We start from the raw sequence: 22127 nt of genomic DNA, 5'->3' as shown, positions 1-22127 counted from the left end.
TGACACTTGAACGGCAAGTGAACAGACTCAGGGCCAAGCTACAAGTGACGAATGACACTTGAATGGCAAGTGGATTGAGTGGAGTGCAAGTGAACAGGGAGAAATACACTTGCCGTTCAAGTGTCATTCGTCACTTGTAGCTTCGCCCTCATGTGTATTCCTCCCTGTTCACTTGCGCTCCACTTGATCACTACGTGTAGCTTGGCCCAGAGTAGCGTGACACCCTTTCAAAAGTCTGTTGACTGAGGAAGGTGTAGCTCTGCCAAGCGAGAGGGTAAATTGTGCTAACTTCTCTTCCTCCTTGTTTTCTGGCTTTGCTAACTTGCTTGAAGAGAGTTGGCAAGTATGCAGCAACCACTGCAAGGGGAAGCAGCAAGTCCAAGGGCTCCGGGCACTGGCAATGAGTTCTTTGCTGGTGCGGGAGACTTGTGGGGGGGGGGTCCCATGTAATACTGACTGGCACTGGCTCTGTTGCCAGGCCCTTAGACAGAAGCATTGAAACAAGGGGGTCCTAACTTCATGTGAACCAGTTTGAATCTACCGGTAGCCTAAAAATCATGGCTCAGAAAATGTGGCTGATTTTTGTTGTGGCTGTTAATGTCCTCTGCATCTTTGATTTGGTAATTTTACTATTTGAAATTTGCCTACTACCTTAAGTGCTTTGGCAGAAAAGAGAGCTATAAAAGTGGCATAGGAATAAAGTTATTTAATTGTATGTAAATGTTAATACAAATCAAATGTAGCAGTTTACAACTAAGCACCTCGTACCCAGTGCTTTTTGCATTTATTGAATTGAAGAGTGGAAGATGGGACTAGGGGACCACTCACTGAACAATTGGGTAGAATCTTTGCCTCTATCCTTTGACCTTCTATCTCTGCAAGTAAAAAAGGGTAGGCACTTGTATTTTAAAGGAAAGCACGAGTGGGACTGCGGTCTTTGTAAAGACCAATGGTCTGGACAAAAAAACCTTTTATTCTATCAGTTCAACGTATGACCTGAGAGTCTCTCTACAGGAGACATCTTACACAAGAATGCTCAAGCATAGGGAGAAGCAATGTTAGCCAGGAAGCATAGTTTTAAAAGACAGAGCCAAAGACTCTGTCTATTTCTCTACAGTGAGCCAGCCTAGATCGTTTCTTGAGGGTTTGTTAATTTCATCTCCGCCTCCTAGAAGGCTCTGTCAACTTCACCTCTCATTGGCCGATTCCAGACGACTAAGCAGAACAACAACAACATCGCGCCAAACTCACGTGAGAAATTGCGATATTTCGCGTTTTCCCCGTCGCGATCCGGAACATGGTGGCATGCAGCGCCTTCTGCTTAGTCATCTGGAATCGGCCCTTGTGTCTTCCTACACTTGAGCATTCTTGTGTAAGATGTCTTGTGTAGAGAGAATCTGAGAGCCAAGCTACAAGTGACTCCTGACACAGGTTGGACACCCAACAGCTTCCCTCAAGTTTTGACGGGAAATGTAGGCATCCTGGTTTTACAGCTTGGCTCTCCATTACAGCTGCAAGACCAGGACGCCTACATTTCCCATCAAAACTTGAGGGAAGCTGACAAGTGTTCAACCTGTGTCAGGCATCACTTGTAGCTTGGCTCTGAGAAGGAATGGTCTCTCAGACAGCAAAGAGTGTATTGGTATCACCTTCTCCAGGCAGAATCCCTCCTGGCCTCTGTGGTGGAGCAAGCTTAGAGCACTCCAGGCAGTTTGCTAATGTTTCTGCTTCCAGTAGATGAAACAGCTTGTTCGAAATGCTACATTTCCGTCCATCCTGGCGATGCCTCTGCAGCTTGCATGTTTTCTAGATTTTTCAGAAAAACCTGTACTTGACCTTGTGGTTAGCCAAGCAAACAAACTGAGAATGGACGTTGGCTGTCACACCCACAACGGCCACTGAATTATGATGAATTGCTTCCGTTAAATAGACTTCTCAGTCTGAACAGCACAAGGTTCCAAACTACAGCAGCCTAGTGCTATAAGTGGCAAGACTGGCTAGATCAGGCATCGGATACCGTGGCTGAATTGATGATTCACAGAATGTGCACAAGGGGAATTGCCTGTACGCTCTTCATTGGTGAATGGCCTTGGTTTCTAAAACCTCTCCAGTTTTATGGAAGGAAGCCATTAACTCTTTAGCTACCGGTTCAAAAGCAATCCGCTTTCCTTCTTGGGTTTCAGGCAACCCCTGGTGGATGCTCTCCCCGCCTGTGCAACTGAAGCCTGCATTGTCCTGATGAAAGAGATGATTGTGTCAGAAGAACTGGAAAAGGACCAAACCGAGTCTTTCCTGTGGTCGCTCGCCTTCATTCCAGAGCCCACTGCAGGCATGATTGAGGCCTTTGCTGTAAGGAGGACAGCCCATTACTTGGATGCGAAGCGTAGCTTGTACACTAGGAACTCTGGAGAAAACAACGATATCTATTGGTTGCTCTGTGTACTGCTGTTTGGGGAGCTATAGGATCACAAGTGGGGGGGGGGGGTCTGCAAGGAAATATAAGAAGGGGGAAACATTTTGGAAACTCGTCCCCGAATCTCCAGGACTGTTTAAACTCTTGGGGGCTTGAGCCAGTTATGTTTCCTCTTCCTCCTTTTCTCCCTTTAACTGATTTTTAACATCTCATGTTTCTTGATGCATATTCAGTCCTCTTTGTCTGGTTTTATTTTGGGAGGGGGTCAATTTGCAAAGTCTTCCTTTTCCGCATGCCTGGGAGGAGTCCCCTGAATGTGTCTCCCTCACCCTTACCTTGTCGCTGGGCTGTTTGGCAGCAGCTCCTGAGGATCTCCAGGCCAGTGAAACATCTTTAAGCTAACCAACAAAGGGCGAAGAACCCCACCAGGCTATGAAACTATTACCCTGCAACACCAATTGCAAAGCAACAATAATAAATACTCAATAGTAATAATAAATACGTTTATATATATTTTCTATTTAAATATTCACACCCAAAGTGCAAAATGCTTGAAGTGCTCCAATATAAAATAAATACATAATAAGGTAAACAGTATCGTATACAGAGACATTGATTGCTTCCTACAACAGTATTAACAATCCAACTTGGCTGTGAAACATCTCTTGCAGGGGACTTCCTCCTGGTGCATTACTCGAGCCGTTGTTTACCTTATTATTCATTCATTCATTCATTCATTCATTCATTCATTCATTCATTCATATTGGAGCACTTTAAGCACTTTGCACTTTAGGGTTTGTGTGTGTGTGTGTGTGTGTGTGTATAAAGTGCAAAGTGCTTAAAGTGCTCCAATAACTATTGCTTATATATATATATGTGTGTGCACTTTATACACACACACACACACAAACCCTAAAGTGCAAAGTGCTTAAATATATATATATATATATTATTGCTTATTTATTATTGTTGCTTTGCAATTGGTGCTGCAGGGTAATTGTTTCATAGCCTGGTGGGGTTCTTTCCCCTTTGTTGGTTAGCTTACCGGTCCTTAGGGCTGCCTCTCTTTTTGTTTTCTAGTCAGTGAAACATCTTTGCCAACACCTGCTGCGGGAGATCCTTGAGTAGGGGTGCCAGGGGCTCCACCCAGGTCCTTCTGCAGGCAAAGCATGACGTGCTCTGCTCTGTGCCGAAGGGAGCTTGACTCTTAAAAGCATGGAAATCTTGATAGTCTTTAAGGTGCTGCTGGGCTTGAATTTTGCTCTTCTCTCTTCTTGTAATCCTCTCTTCACGGATGCCTTTTGTTTGTGTCTTGGGTTCATACAGCCTCTGCTGGAGTCACCAGGAGGAGGGCCGAGTGCCTTTTTGGCAATAACTGCCCTTGTGCATCACTTCTGCTCTATGGGGGACGCTTGTGACCAGGATCCAGCAGTACGGGGGGTCATCAGGAATCTAGAGGAATACCTGGGAAGAAACTGTACCGTGCATGAATCAGAAAGGCCTGGGCAGGTAGATGATTTTGAAGTTGACTTCTATATGAATAGTTCTCATTTTTGCTCTGTCATGCAGCCAAAATGAAATTTCCGAATGGGATGCATTTATGGGCTTTCCTTTTTGATATGGAAGGTGGCTAAAAGGCCTAGACCTGCCTTGTTCCCATGGGGTCACATGGGCTATTTTCTGCTTCACACAGAGGCCATGAGCAGGGAACCGGAATGGTGAATATTTGGTAGGAACTGAGTCCATCCCTCCGAAGTATTCCTTTATTGTTTCAGAACATTGCGCTGCGCTGCATTTTATCCATCCCTTATTCTGATTTATCTAGGGAAATGTCTAAATTTCCCTGCCGTAGCTGCATTATAGGATTAGTTGGTGCTGCAGTATGGCTAAGAGGCTGAGTGAAGACCAAGCCACACGAGATCCGTGATTGGTTCCCCAGACATGTGTTTTAGCTACAGAATGCAGGAATGCAAAAAGGAATATGAATGGTGTGCTCCTCCTGTTGCCATTTCCCCAGTCGGAAATAGCCACATTCAGCTGCTTCGATCCCCTTCAGAGAGAAATGAAAGAGAAAAAAAGCCAGCCACAGTATAGGAGCCTGTCCTTTCCTTCTGCCCTCCATGCATCTGACGAAGAGATCGTGATTCTCGAAAGCTTATGCTACAATAAAATTGGTTAGTCTAAAAGGTGCTGCTGGACTCTTTTTGATTTTGTCCTTTCCCCCTCGTGGTACTTAATGCAGCTACAGGAGGCATTTCCAAATGAGGAAACAGCTCAGGATCCAAAGGGTTCTTTGTTCCACTCTTTTTATATTAAACCCCCTTCTCTTCCCCAACATTATAGCCCTGATGGACATCACTGTGTCCTCCTAAGGAGGAGCAAGCTAAGATTTTTTTTTTAAAATGTAGTATTCTAAACTCTTGTTTCTGTTTCAAGTAATTTATTGGAGGCATGATTCAAAGACCAAACTCATTACTATTTATTGACAATATTTGTGCATGCAACTTGGAGGATCATCGAAAAAGGACTCCGTTCAACTCTGCTTTGGATTTCCAGGTGGAACTTGTTTTAAAAGCCATTGGAAATGCAGGGCTAGCAGGGACGTCTCTTGCCTCCTTCCTGAGTTCCTGTGCAAGCCGGAAAAGAAACCCTACGGAAATCCGGCTGGCTGCCATAGAGGCTTTCAGACGCATTCCTTGTGCAGCCAATGTAAGTGGCCTCTGGACGCCCAGCTAGGTTTCTGCGTGAGGAAGGTGTGGGATAGAGATCCAGGTTGAGGAACGGAACACCTGATGGGGCTGACCTTGGAGAACCACTGCTCTGCTCCAAAGTTTATTGGGTGGCCCTTGGCATGTTGTTTAACTTCGCAAGATTTCATTTCATTTGCCACTGCACCTTCAAAGGCTGATGCCTTATAGGACCGAAGTTGCAAACCTGGGAAAGAAGTTCTAGCATACGGTGGGCTAGGCAGACATTTGCCAACAAAGTGGTCCAGGGTTCTGAACGATATTTAAGCCACATAAGGAAGGGGTAATTGCTCAGGGGTAGAGCATCTGCTTGTCTCGCAGAAGGCCCTGGGTTCAATCCCCGGCATCTCCAGTTGAAAGGACCAGGCAGCAGGTGATGTGAAAGACCTCTGCCTGAGACCCTGGAGAGCCGCTGCCAATCTGGGTAGACAAGACTGACCTCGATGGACCCAGAGTCTGAGTCAGTATAAGGCAGCTTCATGCATCCCCAGTCTGATGTGTTTTCTGAATGGAACCTTTGAAAAAACAGAGGACACTGATGCACTAAAATATTAGCATTCAACACTTGAGATTTCCCACCCACCCCACCACCCCCAGAAAACAAGGAGATTCTAATTCAAACACCAGCCTCAGTAAAGCCTTTGGATAAAACCGCTCATGGGTATCAGCTCAGTCTTGCTATTGAAACATGAGACAAATCTGTGGCCCGACCCTGTTAACAGTCTTTCTGTGTGAGTGTCTGGGCCAGCTGCATGCCTTTGTAGAAGCATCCTTTCCTTCCAAGAGAAACAACCCCTCTGTGTGCATTTGAAAGCTTTTTCTACAGTGGCTCCTGCTTGGTGAAATGGCCTGCCTGAAAAGATGCATCAGGTCCCTTTGTTGAGGTAGCCCCTCTCCCGCCCCCGCTGCCAAAATAGAAACAAGCCCGTTTTTTTGTTCATTTTTTTGTGTTTTTGTTCATTTTAGCGCACCACATTAGTCCAACTGTATCAAACCTATGATGAGGATGTGGAAATAAGAATTGCTTCTTATCTTATGTCCCTAAAATGCCCAAGTGAAGAATTATTTAACCAAATTAAATGGACTTTACAGGAGGAGAAGTCCAGCCAAGGTAAGAAACCACTTCTCTGCATAACCTCTCCTTCCTCATTCCAGAGTTTGTAAAGTTTCCGTCACTTTATCTTAGCTTGGCTGGTAACTTCCTGGAAAATAAAATCTATAAATGTCTTTGAAGTCCCATGTTTGCATAAAGAAAAACTATATTAACTAAAAGGAAACTTTTCTCCACAATTATCTCCACAACAAGTATTAGTATTTTCAATCAAATTTTCTCTTTATGTTAAAAATAAAGGCTCTCTTTTTTCTAATGCCCAAATTCCTTAGTCCATAAATCCACAAGCCATCATATCATTATTGTCTATTTCATATTAAAAAGTCTAAAAGGGGTTTCCATTCAACAGTAAATGAGCTTATTGTGTTCTCACTAAACAATGAACTAAGTTTTGCCATCATTGCAAGTTCCAACACCTTTATTAACCATTCCTTTATTGCAGACAGTGTCAGACTCTTCCAGGTTTGTGAATATAATAGTCTCACTGCTGTAATCATATATAAAAACAAAGTTCCATAACTTCTTTCCAATTGACTATCCATTATTCCCAACAAAAAGTCTCTGATTTCAATTGTATTTTAATCTTTAAAATCTTAAAGGTTAATAGTTGTATTTGTATCCAATTTTTTTTCTGATTTCTTACAAGTCCACTGCATATGGTAAAAAGATCTTTCAGGCCTAGCACATTTCCATCATAAGTTCAAAGAACGCTTGTACATTCTAGCGAGTTTCTCAGGAGTCATATACCAATGATACATCATCTTATAAAAATTCTCTTTAAGACTAGAGCTTGATGTAAATTTCAATCTTTTTAACCACATATTTTCCCATTGTTCCATTAATATATCATATCCAAAAATTTTAGCCCATTTAATCATACATTCTTTCACTTGCTCTTCTTCTGTCTCAGATTTTAACAAGGGTTTATACATTTTGGCAAAAACATATTCATCATTTATACATAGTTCCCATACATCAGGCAGACCAAAGGGTACCAATCCCCAGGCTGGAGATATTTTTCACTCGAACTTTGTGGATTAGAGGAAGTCCCATTCCATTGTTATCTGAGCTCATGTCTCCTATTGGTCTCTAAACTTCTCTAAATGGCATTAGCCATGGAGCAAATCGAGTAAGCCTGCCAACTTCAACTTTTCTCAGCTCAATTAGTAAAGCACTCAGTGCAGCTTTGTATTCTATTTGTCATCCTTAAACTGGGCCCATAACCTATCTCTATCGCTCTATCCATCTCTGTGTCTGTCTATCTGTCTGTCTGACTATCAACAAACTTCATCTCCCTAACTAGTGGGTGTGTGTGTCTCTCTCTCTCTAACTCTCTGTCTCTGTGTGTGTGTGTCTCTCTCTCTAACTATAACTAACTATCTCTCTCTGTGTCTGTCTGTCTCTGTCTCTCTCTCTCTCTCTAACTTCTGTGTCTAACTATATCTCTCTCTAACTATCTCTCTGTCTGTCTCTGTCTCTGCTATCTATCAACAAACTTGACCTCCCTAAACTAGTGGGTGGGTGGCAGAGTAGCATCAATTGCAGACAGAACGTAATGGTTGTTTGGAGCTTGCTGGCTGGTATGAGTGTGAGAGAGAAAAGCTTAGGTTTAGAAAAGAAATAAGAGTTCTTTATTATAGGAACTCCATACTCTGATAGGAAAAGAGAGAGATAAATTTCTATCTACGTATCTAGTCTAAGGATGGGCATGGATTGCAGGAAAGATCCTGCATCCATGGCAGAAGATGGAGAGAAGAGATAGTTGTGAGACAAAGAGAGGAAGAGAAGGATATCACGAGGAGGAAGTCCTGAGATTAGCAATCTACACATCAAAGGATAATTCAGGGCAGTAAGGAGCAATCAGATGCCATGACCGCTCTATCTTTCTAACTTTCTGGTTTGTCTCCCTGTAAAACCTGAGGAAAGAGACAGCATTAAATCCTCCTCTTCTAACTCTAAGTATGCTTCTTTTCCTTCTGTGGGAAAGCTGATCATCCTGTGGGCTGAATGTGTCATCTGCTTCCTGAGAGACTATTGTTGTGTGTTCCTCAAAACAAAGTCCTTTTGATTTTTACACTTCTTTCTCGTTTGATATTAAGTGGGTTCTTTTGTGTGGAGTCACCTTTCTCAAATCTTGGAAACGAATGATCCGCTGAAGCAAGATCTTAAGAATTCTCTTCCCGATGACATTCTCAGTAAAGAGTTTGACGGGGAGGCATGGAAGTTTTCCTCCTATTCAGATGCCACTTTCCACTCAGGTAGGTTTATAAAAGTATGCACTTATGAACGTCAGTCCCTTCCAAAGTTAAAAAAAAAGTCAATGCCCTGGCCTCAATTTGAATAAATTCTATTCAATATCAAGTGTAGTCTGCATTGTATTTATTATAAATTCCTTTCAGTAGCAAAGTGGCTAGCCCTATTATGATTGTGCATAGCACCCATGGACCAATAGGCATTTCTACCTATTTGGGGCGGGGTGTTTTAATGCATGCAGAAAAATATGACTTTGTAAATTCACCAAAACAGGGGTGGGGGTATCTAAAATGGCTTAATGGAGACTGAGTGTGCTTGAGGAGGCACAGAACATTGAGAAGCAGTTAAAAAGGGGGGTGGGAGGCAGGGAGGACAAATTAGCTTCCTGAAGCTCCTGAGAATTTATAGCATCCTGGAGGAAGTGATCTGAAAAGGGGGGGTCCAAATTGTTCCTGTGAGTCTTCATGGGCTTCCAGCTTATCATCTTACTATTTATCATCTTGAATTTATACTGCAGCATCAGTAAGTGCAAATGCTGACACCAGGCTCATCTTTTCACCTTCATCCTTCATTCCACGCATGATTGCAACCAACTTGACCATCTATGGGCTGAGACGAGCTGTCAATCTCTTGGAGGCAAGTTTACCCCAATATGCTGATAAACAACTCCAGAGTGTATTGACTTTTGGGTTGTAAACAAAGATCACAGCTATGTAAGATCTCTTATCATATATATATATATATATATATATATATATATGATGAACACTAAAATCGAGGGAGAAATCGAGGGCCATTTTGCACACGTCTCAGTGTAATATAGCGTCTGTTGTTCCTCAGCTGGGTATCAGGCTGGAGAATGTGGAAGATGTTGTTCAGAAATTCTTCGGCCTCCATCCTGTTAGAGATAACAAAGAACGGAACTCAAAAGTGGAATCGCCAGAAGAGGAGGCAGCAAGCAAAGTACAGCCAAACAAGCAGACCACCAGAAGATACGCTCATAGGAATGGTTTTCTTCCTAAAGATGACAAGTCCAAGTTGAAGAGGGAAAATCTGAACTGCCCAGGGGGGCAGTACAATAAGATGAGTGAGTTAGTGAAAAAGGTAACTGATCTCTTACTTTTTTAAACCTTGTGCTCAGGGTAGTTATGTGGTCCTCCTCATTTCCTCCTCACAACAGCCCTGTAAGGGAGGTTTGGCAGACAAATGAGTGTGGATGGTCCAGGGCCACCCAGTGTTGGAAACACAAACCCACTTTGTGTCAAGGCAAGGCTAGACTGAAAGCTCAGGGCCAAGCTACAAGTGACAAATGACACTTGAATGGCAAGTGAACAGACTCACATGTATTCCTCCCTGTTTACTTGCACTCCACTACGTGATCAAGCGGAGTGCAAGTGGAGCGCTGGTGAACAGGGAGGAATACACGTGAGTCTGTTCACTTGCCGTTCAAGTGTCATTCATCATTTTTAGCTTGGCCCGCGAGACTTTTATCATTCAGTAGCACCAGGTTGGTTCTCCACCATCAGCTGACTTTCCCAGGCCAGAAGGATCATGTGGCCACTTTAGAATTTGCACTTTAAAGAACTATATTGATTTTGTAGTAATTATTACATTGTTCTTACTATCCCCGGGTGGTTTGGTCCTTTTTGGTAATACTGAAAAGTTAGGCTGGAATAAGCAAATAGAAAGTGTTAAACAGGCTATTGTTGATTCTTCACGTCATCCAATTGGGATGAAAATTGCAATACTGTTTTGTGCCTGCAGGGTTTGCTCCCCTATTTTTTTTGTTATTCCTCCACCAAATTGGTAACCTTCCTATGCTTTTCACTTAACTACTCCAAATTATTTTAGAGCACTTTTATTAACTCGATTGAATGCACGGCCCACTCCTGTTATGAAGGGAAGATTGAGGAAGGTTCCTTATTCAGACCATCTTTGTGGATGTTCTCAGGGGAAAATGGGTTACCTTAATACACATTATGTTAGAGTGTCCTCTTTCTATTAGTCTTAGAAGCAGTTTTTTAACTCAGTACCTAGATAATTTCTCAGCTCTGCCTCAATATGAGTTAGTTTTATTCTTTTTATCTGATAAATCTCTGAATTTTACCATTGCTGTTGCAAGATTCTTTTATTGGCTTAGTATTATGTCGAGATGATGCCATTCAACAGATGGGTTTTGACCACTCAAAAGATTTTTAGTCACGGAGCTTTAATCATATTAAAGGAAAGGAAAGGATAACCTGTTTCATGTTTTATGAGTCCCTTTTAGAATCTGTCCCTACATGGCATCGTGATACATATCTAATGCAGTTGCCTTGCTCTCTTTCTTGATGCGCCAGTTCACCAAAAGAATGGGGAAGAGGAAGGAGCCAAAATGCAATCTGAGCATAAAAATCTTTGGGAATGAGCTCTTGTTTTTGGACTGTGGACATCTAAGGAATCAAGTGAAACACTACTACCTGGACCTTGCAGAGTTGGGTGTCAAGCTGCTAAAGGTAAAGGCTTTGCGAGCCGTTCAAGGCTGGGAGTGGAGAATCACGGCCTCATCTAAGAGCCCCCCAAGCATGAAGAATGCTGACTTTGCAGCTGCCAACCCTACTAGTGAGGACAGCTACATTCAGGGCTCATTTTGAGGGGGAACGCACAGGAACACAGTTCCGGTAGTTCTCCAAAGAGGTCACATGTCAGGTGGCCCTGCCCACCTGATTTTGGGGTATTTTGGGCCTGTTTTGGCCTGGATTGGGCCCCAAATGGCCAGGATTGGGACTAAAACAGCTAGGATTGGTCCCAAAATGGCCAGGATCAGGCCTTTTATGGGTGGTGGATCACTCTCCCGCTCAGCGGCGGCCCGATCCTGACCATTTTGGGCCACTCTTCAGCCATTTTCAGCCCCCTTTTGCCATTTTGGGCCCAATTTCAGCCCTGAGTGGCCAGGATTGGGTCCAAAACAGCCAGGATAAGTGAGGTCAGGGGGTGTGGCACATGCAAATCAGTTATGCCAATGACACACTTCCGGTGATGGCAAGAGGTGTGGCATATGCTAATGAGTTAGGCTAATGAGTTCCTGCAGCTCTTTTTCTATGAAATGACCCCTGGCTACATTAACAAACATTCAGCAGTCATCCAATGTAATGAATTCTGCATTAGAGCAGCTGGTAAGGTTCTGCTGGGATGACGGGCCATTTCTGGATGTCACACAATTTTTGTTGATTCTACTTGAAAGATCTCAGGTCTGTCCTTTCCAGGGATGGCCCACAGCTCAGTGGTAGAGTGTGTGCTTTGCCTGATGAAGGTTCTGTGTTCAATCCCCAACATCTCTAGTTAGATGAGCTGGACAAAAAAGGCCAGCCATGAGAAACTGCTGTCAACCAGTAGAAGAAATAGTGGGTTTGATGGGTCCAGTAGTTGGGCACAGGCACAAAACGAACCCATGGTTTTTTTAAACTACGGCTAATTGTGAAACCTGCCCACAGATGAACCATCAAATGCTGGTTTCACCCCCTTCATTCTGGCTAGTGTCTTGTAACCAGGGACTGTGCACTGGGGCTGGGCCACTGGGGGGACAAGGCAGCTGGTCCATGGGTGTCTGTTGCATGCCTTCCCCCTGGAAGCCTTTCTGTCTTTTAGGCGCCCAGCCAAAACGTTTTTCTTTACATGGGCTGTCCATTAAGTTCTGCACCCCCTACCCCCATTTATTTTTATCATCTATTTCTAGCCTGTTCTATGGATATGTTTTAGTCTGCTCAGTGTTTTGAGCTGTATGCTCATAGCTCATTTTTACTGGCTTGTTGTAATATCGATAATTTATGTTGTAGTTTTTGTTTTCTTATTTGTGAGCCACCTCTGAGCAGCTCTGGGCAGAGGCAGCATGTAAGTTCCCTAAATAAATAAATCACAGGAAATCACAAGAACATATGAAGCTTCCTGACTTAAACTGAATCAGAGTTTAACTGGTCCATCAAAGTCAAAATTGTCTACTCACATTGGCAGAAGATCTCCAGGATCTTTGGTCTTTAACATCACCTACTGCCAGATCTTTAGCTTGAATGCCAATAGAAGGCATGATTGGATAGGGTGGGGATTGCAACTGATAACAAAGCTCAAGACAATGCATCAACCTGGACTGAGTTAAAACCTGTCTCATTAGCAATGCTGATTTCTCCACACCCACTTCTCTCTGCATACCCCACTCTATCCAATCACGCCTGCTATTGTCATTCACTGGCTATTGTCATTCATCTTCTGAAATCACTATAAAGACAGATGGACTCACATTCTAACTGTATTTGAAGAAGTGAGCTGTGACTCATGAAAGCTCATACCTTACCACAAATTTTGATAGTTTTATAGGTGCTACTGGACTCTTGCTCTTTTCTACTGCCAAGTCCTTTTAATTGCAGATGTCAGGGATTGAACCTGGGACCTTCTGCACACCAAGCAGATGCTCTGCCACTGAGCCACAGCCCTTCCCCTAAGCACTGAGAAACTAACTGTGGTTGATAAAGGAACTTCATTGTGGTTTGAATGACCCCAGCTAAGAGCAGAGCAGCCTGCGTTCATGTAACCACACTCACTGTAGTTGGTTGAATTAAACCAGGGTTTTACAGATGTCTGGACCAAGCCTTAGCATTAAGGCAGTTTCACACATTCACAGAATGTCCCACTCAGTGGTGAGAAGCAATTGTTGTCAGGGAACCATAACATTTCTGGCTTCCCGTCTCTAATCTGTAACAGGGCCAAGAAGTCCAGTTTAATAAACGTCTAAGTTTGGCCACTGAACAGTTGCTGTTCCCAGCCATCTCTGGCTTGCCTGTCCTCCTGGCTTTAAACGCTTTAGCGGCCGTGAACGTGACTCTCAGAGGCAATGTGGATTTCAAACAGCGGAACAATTTTTTCGTCAATGGCTACATCAAACCAAGGTAAAAAGCTGCATTTCGCTGTAGGGTTTATTGGAATCAGGGCTTTGAGGAACCATGCTAGGTCGATCAGTTTGATTGGAACAGAAAACTTCAGTAAAGAGATTTTTCATAGTTCATCAGAGTTCTGTTCACATAAAAGATTATCTCTTTGCCTCTGTCACCTTGGGACTTCTTTGATCTTGCCTCATCCTCCAAGCACTGCCAGATTTACAGATCTACTGGTACAAAAAGAAAGGCCTAACTGTAAGTCAGTTAATCAGGCAAAATAGCTGTCAACTGCCATTTTAAAAATACCCCCAAGCCCCCCTAGAGCTTCTTTTCAATACATTCTGTCTTTCTGTGCATTTTGTTGCAGCGCAATATTTCAAATTTCTGCCCAAATGGGAACGGTGGGATTTCTAGGCCAAGCTGGCTTGAAATGGGCCACCAGCTTACGGTCATCAACCAGCCTTGATGGAGGGATCCAGGCAAAAAAGGGGAAAGAGTTCAAGTTATTTTTGAATACTCCCGAAGACTCCATGGAAATTGTATATTTTAGGTAAAAAGTTTTTGCTGCTGTGTACAGATCTATGCCATGCTCAAGGGGATATTGCCAATTTTCTGGAACATTTTTCTTAGCAGTGCAAGAATGTGTATTTGAAATCTTTTCCCCCTCTGAAACCCTGGGCAGTGAATGGTTTCCAGTGGCACTGTGTATTTCTTCCTTGGGAGGAATAGCTTTGAAACTTTACTGTTGAGTGGGGATTAGTATCCAGAACATCTCACAATATAAAAAGGAGAGCACATTTAAGCATGTTTTGAGTGCTTCGTCAATATTATCAAGAAACTGCAACCGTGGCTAGACATAAAATAAAGCCAAAAGGGCTTGCAGAACAGTAGGTTATTGTCTTGGAAAGTTTAAATCCAACAAATATTTTTTTTAAAATAAGAAATGGAGCCCTAGCTAGAAAAGCAGAAGACACAACACTGTGACTTGAATATAAAAGCTATAGAATAAAGGAAAATGCAGTGACTTCATTTCTTCGTTATAGTTCTCAGCTGTTTGTAACCAAAGCTGATGGAACGGAAAGTGTCAACATTGTCCCACGCGAGATTGAAACTAAATCATGCACGAATGAAGAAGGTAGGTGTGTGGGAACCTGAGCTATAATAACTCTAATGGGTTATTTATATGAAAAGCCAGATTGGTACAGTGGTTTAAGTGTTGGATAAGCATTTTGGTGACCCAGGTTCAAATCCTCAGTGGGCCAAAAATGTACTACAAAAATAAACAACATGCCTTGATTTAATTTTTAATCATAAGATTTAATTTTATTTAATTTATTCGATTTCTTACCTGTCATCCCCACGAGCAGGCTTAAGGCGAGTCACAACATTAATAATATTACAATAATATTAAAATAACAACACTCAATAATAGGAGTAAAATAAACAAGCACAGTATAAAAATTAAAAACCACACGTCCAAGAGGTGGCATTTTGATGTTCACAGACAATACGCCCCCCGCAAAAATCATGGAGGTTGGGCAGGCAGATTACAAAAGTATCTTTACTAAACAGGAGGACCGCAGGCCACAGCAGAAAGGCCGACTGCACAGTTTGCCCACACCTCAACCACAACCATAGGCCTGGCGGAACAGCTCCGTCTTACAGTCCCAGCGGAACTGTAACAAGTCCCACAGGGCCCTAGTCTCTGAACAGAGAAAGAGTTCCACCAGGCCAGTGCCATGGCTGAAAAGGCCCTGGCCCTGGTTGAAGCTAGGCGAATGCCCTTGGGGCTAGGGATCACCCCAGAAGATGTAGTGCCTTCTGAGGAACATATGGCAAGAGGAAGTCCCGCAGGTATGTTGGTCCCAGTCCATTAAGGGCTTTAAATGTCATAGTCGGTACCTTAAACTTGACCCGGAACTCAACTGGGAGCTAGTGCAGCTGACACAAGACAGGTCGTATGTGTGTCCTAACTGGAGTCCCGGTAAGTGCTGCATTCTGGACCAATGGTAACTTCCAGATCAGGCTTAAGAGTAGCCCTGCGTACAGCAAGTCACAGTAATCTAACTTGGAGATGACCGTTGCTTGGATCACTGTAGCTAGGTTGCCAGTCGAGAAGTAGGGAACAAGCTGCTTGATCTGGTGCCGTGACCTGGGCCTCCATTGAGAGAGGGGCATCCAGGACCATGTCCAGGCTCCTCACCGTCAGCATAGGTGCCAGCGGTACCCTATCCAGGGCCAGGAGCTGTATTCCCAAGCCCATCAACCAACAACCCAGGTACAGGACCACTGTTTTTGTAGGGTTCAACTTCAGTCGACTCTAAAAGGATTGGTTCCTTCAGGTTGACTGTCTCGTTCTCCCAAACCCAGGTCTCAGTAACGCATACCAGGTTGATATTATTTATTGCAAAATAATCTTGCAGTGTTCTGGTCTTATTATTAATTGACTTGTCATTACTCAAAAACATATAACCGGAGGGGGGCTTGTATTCCTAGCCCCACAAGCAACATATCTCAGGAAGGGGTGCAGGTTAGGACACCGAGCCGTACCATATCTCCACATCCTTCCTTTACAATGCCTTGCCCCACAGCCATATTTCCCATGTCCCCAGAGCACTGGGATCCCTGACTCCATTCCAGCCTTTCCACCAGTGGCCACCACATGCTACCCTGCCCTTCCCAAAACAACTCGCTGCAGGTTCCAGTAGAGTTTAACAATGGCTGATTCCGCACACGTTGGATAATGCACTTTCAATGCACTTTATCAATCATTTGAGGTGGATTTTTTGTTCTGCACATGAAAAAAATCCATTCCGAATGATCTATAAAGAGGATTGGAAGTGCATTATCTAATGTGTTCGGAATCACTCAATATGCTACCCAGCTAGTAATTCAAGGGCCCTATGCGGCCCCTGATTAATTCTAACCACCACCACCTAGTCAGTCAATTCCCACAGGACATAGTAACCAATTGACTGATCACCCACATAAAGCAAGATAACCATCCAATTAATCAATACAAAAAACATACAACAAGTAGCAGGGATGCAATCATAACATAATTCATAAAAACAGAACAGCAGGGTAGCTTCAGATAACAACACAGATGCAGATGGAAATCAGGTCATACTTGAGTCAAACAAATCACCCAATGCGAGTTTACAATCCAGAACAGTGTAGGGGAGATGCCAGCCAAGTCCCAGATCTCCATCAGCTCTTCATCAGATAGCACATAGTCGTGATCATCCGGGCAACGGGCAATGGAAGACTGAAGAGCACATTTCCCACAGCATATGGTTTTCTATAGTCCTTGGCATATGTAAAGATATAGCACTGGAAAAAGTGCAGAAAAGGATAACTAGAATGATTAAAGGGATGGAACGCTTCCCCTATGAAGAAAGGTTAAAGCACTTGGGGCTCTTTAGCTTGGAGAAACAACAACTGAGGGGTGACATGATAGAGGTTTACAAGATTATGCATGGGATAGAGAAGGTGGAGAAAGAAGTCTTTTTCTCCCTTTCTCACAATACAAGAACTCATGGGCACTCAATGAAATTGCTGAGCATTTGGGTTAGAACGGATAAAAGGAAGTGTCAGGGCTTGTCGCTGCCGCCGCTGGGCAGAGCCACAGCTGGGCCAGCCCTGACATCAGAGAGGCACCAGGGACACTGCAGGACCCTGCTCTGTGGAAGGAGGGGCGGTATACATCACCCAGACTCCCTCTCAGTCCACTCGCTGGCCTGCTCAACCTGGCCTGCTTACCCTCTGCGTCCTCCATCATCTCCTTCTCCCAGAACTCTCCTCCAAGCCTCCACTCTCACACTGCTCTGCTCTCACTCCACACCATCACTCCTTACTCACACCCACCACCTCAGAGCTCTTCCTAGCCACCTTATATAGGGTTTCCTTTCCCTGCCCCGCCCTCCTTCTAGGCTTGTTCCCTCTCCTGACTTGGCCCAGCTGTGCCTTCCCTCAGGTGTTTCCCTCCTACCACTAATCCCTTCTTGGCTTCCTTGCCTTGCTGGCAGGGTGGGGTTGAATGCGAGCCATCCCCAGCTGAGGTCTCCTTGGCCTTGCTCGCGAGGAGCTGCCCCAGCCGGCTTCTGTGCTGCTGAGCATGCCTGGCCTTGCTCGCGAGGAGCTGCCCTGGCCAGCTTCTGGGCTGCCTGCTCATTGATGCCGGGCAGGGCTACCCATCTCCTCCCCCAGAATGCCTGTGGCAGCTCCACCTGGAGGGGCTTGGCTCCTAGCACCTCCTGAGCCAGGCTGCTGTCCTCTAGCCAGGGTGTGGCTCTGGGCTGTAGTGGCTGCTTCTCCTCCTTGGCAGGTAAGGGCTCTATTTGGGCTGTTGCTGGGTCCCTGTTCCCCCTGCCTTGGCCCTTTGCCTCTGTCCTGCTTAGCCCCCTTTCCTCCGCCTGGGGGGTGGGACTGGCTGGTCTCCCCCTGCTCCCCCCAGTCCTCTGAGGCTTGGGCCTTTCGCCTCTTCCCCCTGGAGTGGGCAGGTTCTGGACCTGGTTGCTGGCTGGGGTGGTAGGGCCACTGCCTCCTGGTTGCCTCCCACTGCTCCCTCCTGGCAAGTCTGAGGGCTGGGACCCAGACCCCAGACAGGAAGTACTTCTTGACCCAAGGAGTGATTAACACATGGAATTCACTGCCACAGCTTCAGGCATAGACAGCTTTGAGAGGGGATTGGATAAACATATGGAGCAAAGGTCCATCAGTGGCTATTAGCCTCAAGGTATAGATGGAACTCTCTGTCTAGGGCAGTGATGCTCTGTATTCTTGGTTTTGAGGGGGGTGGGCAATCAGGGGGAGGGTTTCTAGTGTCCTTTCCCCACTGGCAGACCTCCTGATGACACCTGGATTTTTTGGCTACTCTGTGACACAGAGTGTTGGACTGGATGGGCCATTGGCCTGATCCAACATGGCTTCTCTTATGTTTTTATGTAATTATGTCTATAAGAACTGTGCAAATTCCACTCCACTCAGCCCCCGGTAGAGCAGCCTCCTCTGGCAAGGGTGATGGTGATGATGATGATGATGGAACCTCTCTGTTATAACAAAATGATTCACTATTCCCTCTTTTTTTCCCCGTTCTCACTAGTGTCTAAGGCTCTGGGCTGGCAATTGTGCTCTGAGGTTTCTGTCCCTGGCAAAGAGGCCGGAGGTTTCACTTTCCCAGTCCCTGGACCAACGAAAGCCGCTGTCACATTGAAGAAGCAAGACAGAAGACTACACCAGTACTTAATGAAAGCTGCATATAATTATGTTTCCCAGGTTCAGTTCCTGCTATTCAAACAGCCTGGACATATTTTCCTGTCTAGCATAATTGTACCAGGTCTTCTCATGTAGCAAAAATTATAGTTGTTGAATCTTAAGTTGGTAGACTAGAAGGGACTAGATCACTTCTGGCTGCTGGTGATGCCAGTTTTGAGTCTTCCTCTAGTTCCTGGGTGGGGTCAGCAGGTGAAGAGCTGGCTGGCAGCACAGCAGGCAAGATGGGGAATTGCCAGCTCTTCAGATCTACTGTCTGATGGGAGCACCCCCGCCCCCAGGTTGCCTTCTGATAGAGTCTTCCTCCTGGACCATTGCAATATGACCCGTATGATGCAACCTCCTGCCTAAATATACAACAGGGTCTTGTCCAAAGATTGGCACGGTTTGCTTCAATAGCTAGTTCAGAAAATTATAAGTCCATTTCATGTGTCAGAGGTTGTTGTTTTTTTCCCTCTCCCAGAAAGGTTCCTGGATCCCAGATGAAGCTGGCTTGCATTTCTTTATGGGGACTCCAAAATCAGAGCTGAAAAGAGACATTGCTATAGACTTACATTTCAATATCCCCCAAAAGAAACTGACGTTTGTATTTGTTCAGCCAAAGAAAAAACTGCAAATGAATGGTAATTATCTATTCTCTATGGGCATTAGCTGAATTCCCTTTGTTAATCCTCTCATTGTTTTCCCCACATGGTGAAATGTATGACATCCTGCAGAATTTTTTGCTCTTGATCATTCTGCAAGAATGGATCAGCTACAGCTATTCAGATTTTGAAAGTAGGAAAAATGAGACAGAAAAACGGGATTTTACCAAGAGCACTTCATCAAGTCAAGGCAAAATTGTGTCTTGGATGCCACCCCCAATCTCTTAGATCCAGGGCTTTTTTCTGGGAAAAGAGATGGGGAAACTCAGTGGGTTGCCCTCAGAGAAAATGGTCAAATGGCTGGTGGCCCCGCCCCCTGATCTCCAGACAGAAGGGAGTTGAGATTGCCCTCCACGCTGCTGCGCGGAGAGCAATCTAAACTGTCTGGAGATCAGGGGGCGGGGCCACCAGCCATGTGACCATTTTCAAGAGGTTCCGGAACTCCATTCCACCACGTTCCAGCTGAAAAAAGCCCGGTTTAGATCTATTTCCATCTTTCTAGCATGTGGACCATTGTTTGGACTATTGTTTGTCTGTGACCAAACCAACAAATGAAAATCATGTACATTTGTTTTGGTATTTTCCAGGGGAAATTGAAGTCTCTAGACACTCCCGAGTTGGGCATCTGGAATTAATAGTAGATGATAGCAATGTCTATTATGTTAAGGTAGGTGAGCTCGCTTCAGAGTCAAAGATTTTTATTAACATGGTGTAGGACGCAAAAAGGGATAAGATTTCATAGCCTTCACAGGGACATAAAACTGTATGCTGAGAGAATGCAATGTCCTTTGTAAAGGCCGTAATAAATCCCAGAAATATTACTCCCCATTATAGAAAGAGAACCTTGGGAGAGAACTTGTTTTTCTCTTGCGCGTAATACCTAAACTAACTCTCTCTCTCTTTTTGTCTCTCAAGATGTATAAACATGCCGTTTTGGTTAATTTTTGCAGGGAAGGATAGATTTGCAGATGGGGAGTGGGGAGCAGCGGTATGTGACCCAGCTGGAGGCAAAGTTGCTCAGACACGGAAGCCCCATTGTTCTGTCTGGAAATGTCACAAAGCAACCTGGCAAGAAGATGGCCGTTTGGGTGTCCTTGATTAATCTGTTGAAAGATGCAGCCGTCTTTTCAGGTATAATCTTGTTGTGGACTGCATCTCCCCAGTTTCCCCTCTCTTTCTTCAGGGAGTTCAAGTTGACGTGCCTGGCTCTCCTCCACCTCCACATCACCCTCATTACAACCCTGTGAGGTAGGTTAGGCGGAGTCTTTCTCTACATGAGACGAGATGAGGATGCCAAAGTGTAGGGAGACGCAGTGTTCGCTGGGAAGTGTAGTTTAAAAAGACGGAGCCAAAGATCGCTCCTCAGAGGGTTTGTTAATTTCATCTTTGCCTCCCCAAGAGGGGAGACTCTGAGGGAGCAAGTGACCAGCCCCAGAGTTATCCAAAGAGCTTCACAACCATGTAGGGGTTTGAACCCAGATCTCCCTGGTCTCTGGCTGACAGTCTAATGGCTAATCAGACTGTGGGTCTCCCCCGACCTAATGGTGTAGGCCAAGTAGAAGGAATCAACGGTACCTCTTCAGACTGCAGGTGATTAAATTCCCACCTTTTTAAAAATAAAGTTTTATTTGAAAAAGGAATAGAAATGACAAAAGAGAGTGCACAGAAACTTCTACAGAACACAAAGCACTACATTTAAGCTACAACAGAAAAATACGTTCGAAATATGTGACAGCCCAATTTGCTTATGTAAAAGTTCTTTCCTCCCCCTCCTTGATTGCTTATACCCAAACATTAATATCAATAGTTTTTAATCAGTTCTCTCTTCCAGAATTTATACTCAACATTTTTAAAGATTAAATTCCAACCTTAAAACATTCTGTCATGTAAAAACTCCCTGCAAATAGAAAGCTAGCACAGCCCCTTTTCTTTGGTTTTGACTTGGAGGGAATTCTTTAGATAGAGAAGGATTCTGAGGTGTGTTCCCCCACCTGTCATTCACAGTGATACCACCTCACCGTCCCCTCCTTACTCCAGGTCCCTATAGGGCAGGACAGCAGTTACAACCCGCTGAGTCCTGGCTTGAGCCTTCTTGACAACCGACGGTATCCATCAGCCCTTGGACAAGTCCCAGTTTCTACCTTGCCCACTGACACCCCCCCTACCCCCAGCCAGGGTCCATATAACATTATAAAGCCACGTTATACTGAATTAGACCACTGGTCAATTAACATCAATATAGTCTATTCAGCTTCTCTCCAGGGTCTCAGGTGGAAGTCTTTCACCGATGGAAACCATTTTGACAAATGATCCTAAGAACTCCAGTGACACTTTTCCAAATGTCTTTAGTACTGGAGAGGAAAGAGGGGAATACTATAAAATTAAATGTATTTTATAATTAGCGGGGCTCTTGCCTTTTGGAGCTCCATTCCTTCGTGCATGCCCCTGCAGTGTGATCTCTTCCATGACAGACAGCGGATAATCTAAATGGCAGCAATAGATTGCGTCATTTCTCTTTCTTTTTCTAGTATGCTTGGAGAAAAAGACAGGTGACACACTGAAGCAGTACTCACTGGAAGGAGAAACCCATATTCCAGGAATTCTAGGCTCCCATCTCATCGGTCTAATGCAACAGCGAGGAAGTCTCTGGTCCAGTGCCTTGAGAATTAAATATGGATTGTTTGGTACTCCATTATTCTGTTGTATTTTTTTAATTGAGATACCCATCTTTCTTGTACTACTATACCATCTTTCTTGTAATATACTAAAGCTGAAAGA

At 44.4% G+C, this 22127-nt stretch overlaps 1 protein-coding gene and 1 non-coding gene across 2 annotated transcripts in view; one reads left to right on the top strand and one right to left on the bottom strand.

Moving 5' to 3' along the window:
- LOC129339063 (uncharacterized) overlaps window positions 1-22127 on the top strand; it is a 115376-nt gene that overhangs the window by 21434 nt on the left and 71815 nt on the right. Inside the window, exons 11-26 of the mRNA XM_054993668.1 lie at window positions 2184-2349; window positions 3740-3922; window positions 4970-5122; window positions 6127-6271; window positions 8371-8529; window positions 9042-9160; window positions 9365-9628; window positions 10864-11019; window positions 13259-13443; window positions 13799-13981; window positions 14475-14566; window positions 18536-18708; window positions 19169-19328; window positions 19937-20016; window positions 20300-20480; window positions 21878-22033. Of these exons, the coding sequence (XP_054849643.1) occupies window positions 2184-2349; window positions 3740-3922; window positions 4970-5122; window positions 6127-6271; window positions 8371-8529; window positions 9042-9160; window positions 9365-9628; window positions 10864-11019; window positions 13259-13443; window positions 13799-13981; window positions 14475-14566; window positions 18536-18708; window positions 19169-19328; window positions 19937-20016; window positions 20300-20480; window positions 21878-22033 (2555 nt within the window). The remainder of the gene's footprint in view (window positions 1-2183; window positions 2350-3739; window positions 3923-4969; window positions 5123-6126; window positions 6272-8370; window positions 8530-9041; window positions 9161-9364; window positions 9629-10863; window positions 11020-13258; window positions 13444-13798; window positions 13982-14474; window positions 14567-18535; window positions 18709-19168; window positions 19329-19936; window positions 20017-20299; window positions 20481-21877; window positions 22034-22127) is intronic.
- Window positions 12920-12988, bottom strand: TRNAT-GGU (transfer RNA threonine (anticodon GGU)). The gene has a single exon. It is a non-coding gene; the product is annotated as a tRNA-Thr (tRNA).

The sequence above is a fragment of the Eublepharis macularius genome, chromosome 12, assembly GCF_028583425.1.
Source record: "Eublepharis macularius isolate TG4126 chromosome 12, MPM_Emac_v1.0, whole genome shotgun sequence".
NCBI lineage: Eukaryota > Metazoa > Chordata > Lepidosauria > Squamata > Eublepharidae > Eublepharis > Eublepharis macularius.
This window is presented reverse-complemented; position numbering and strand designations above follow the sequence as displayed.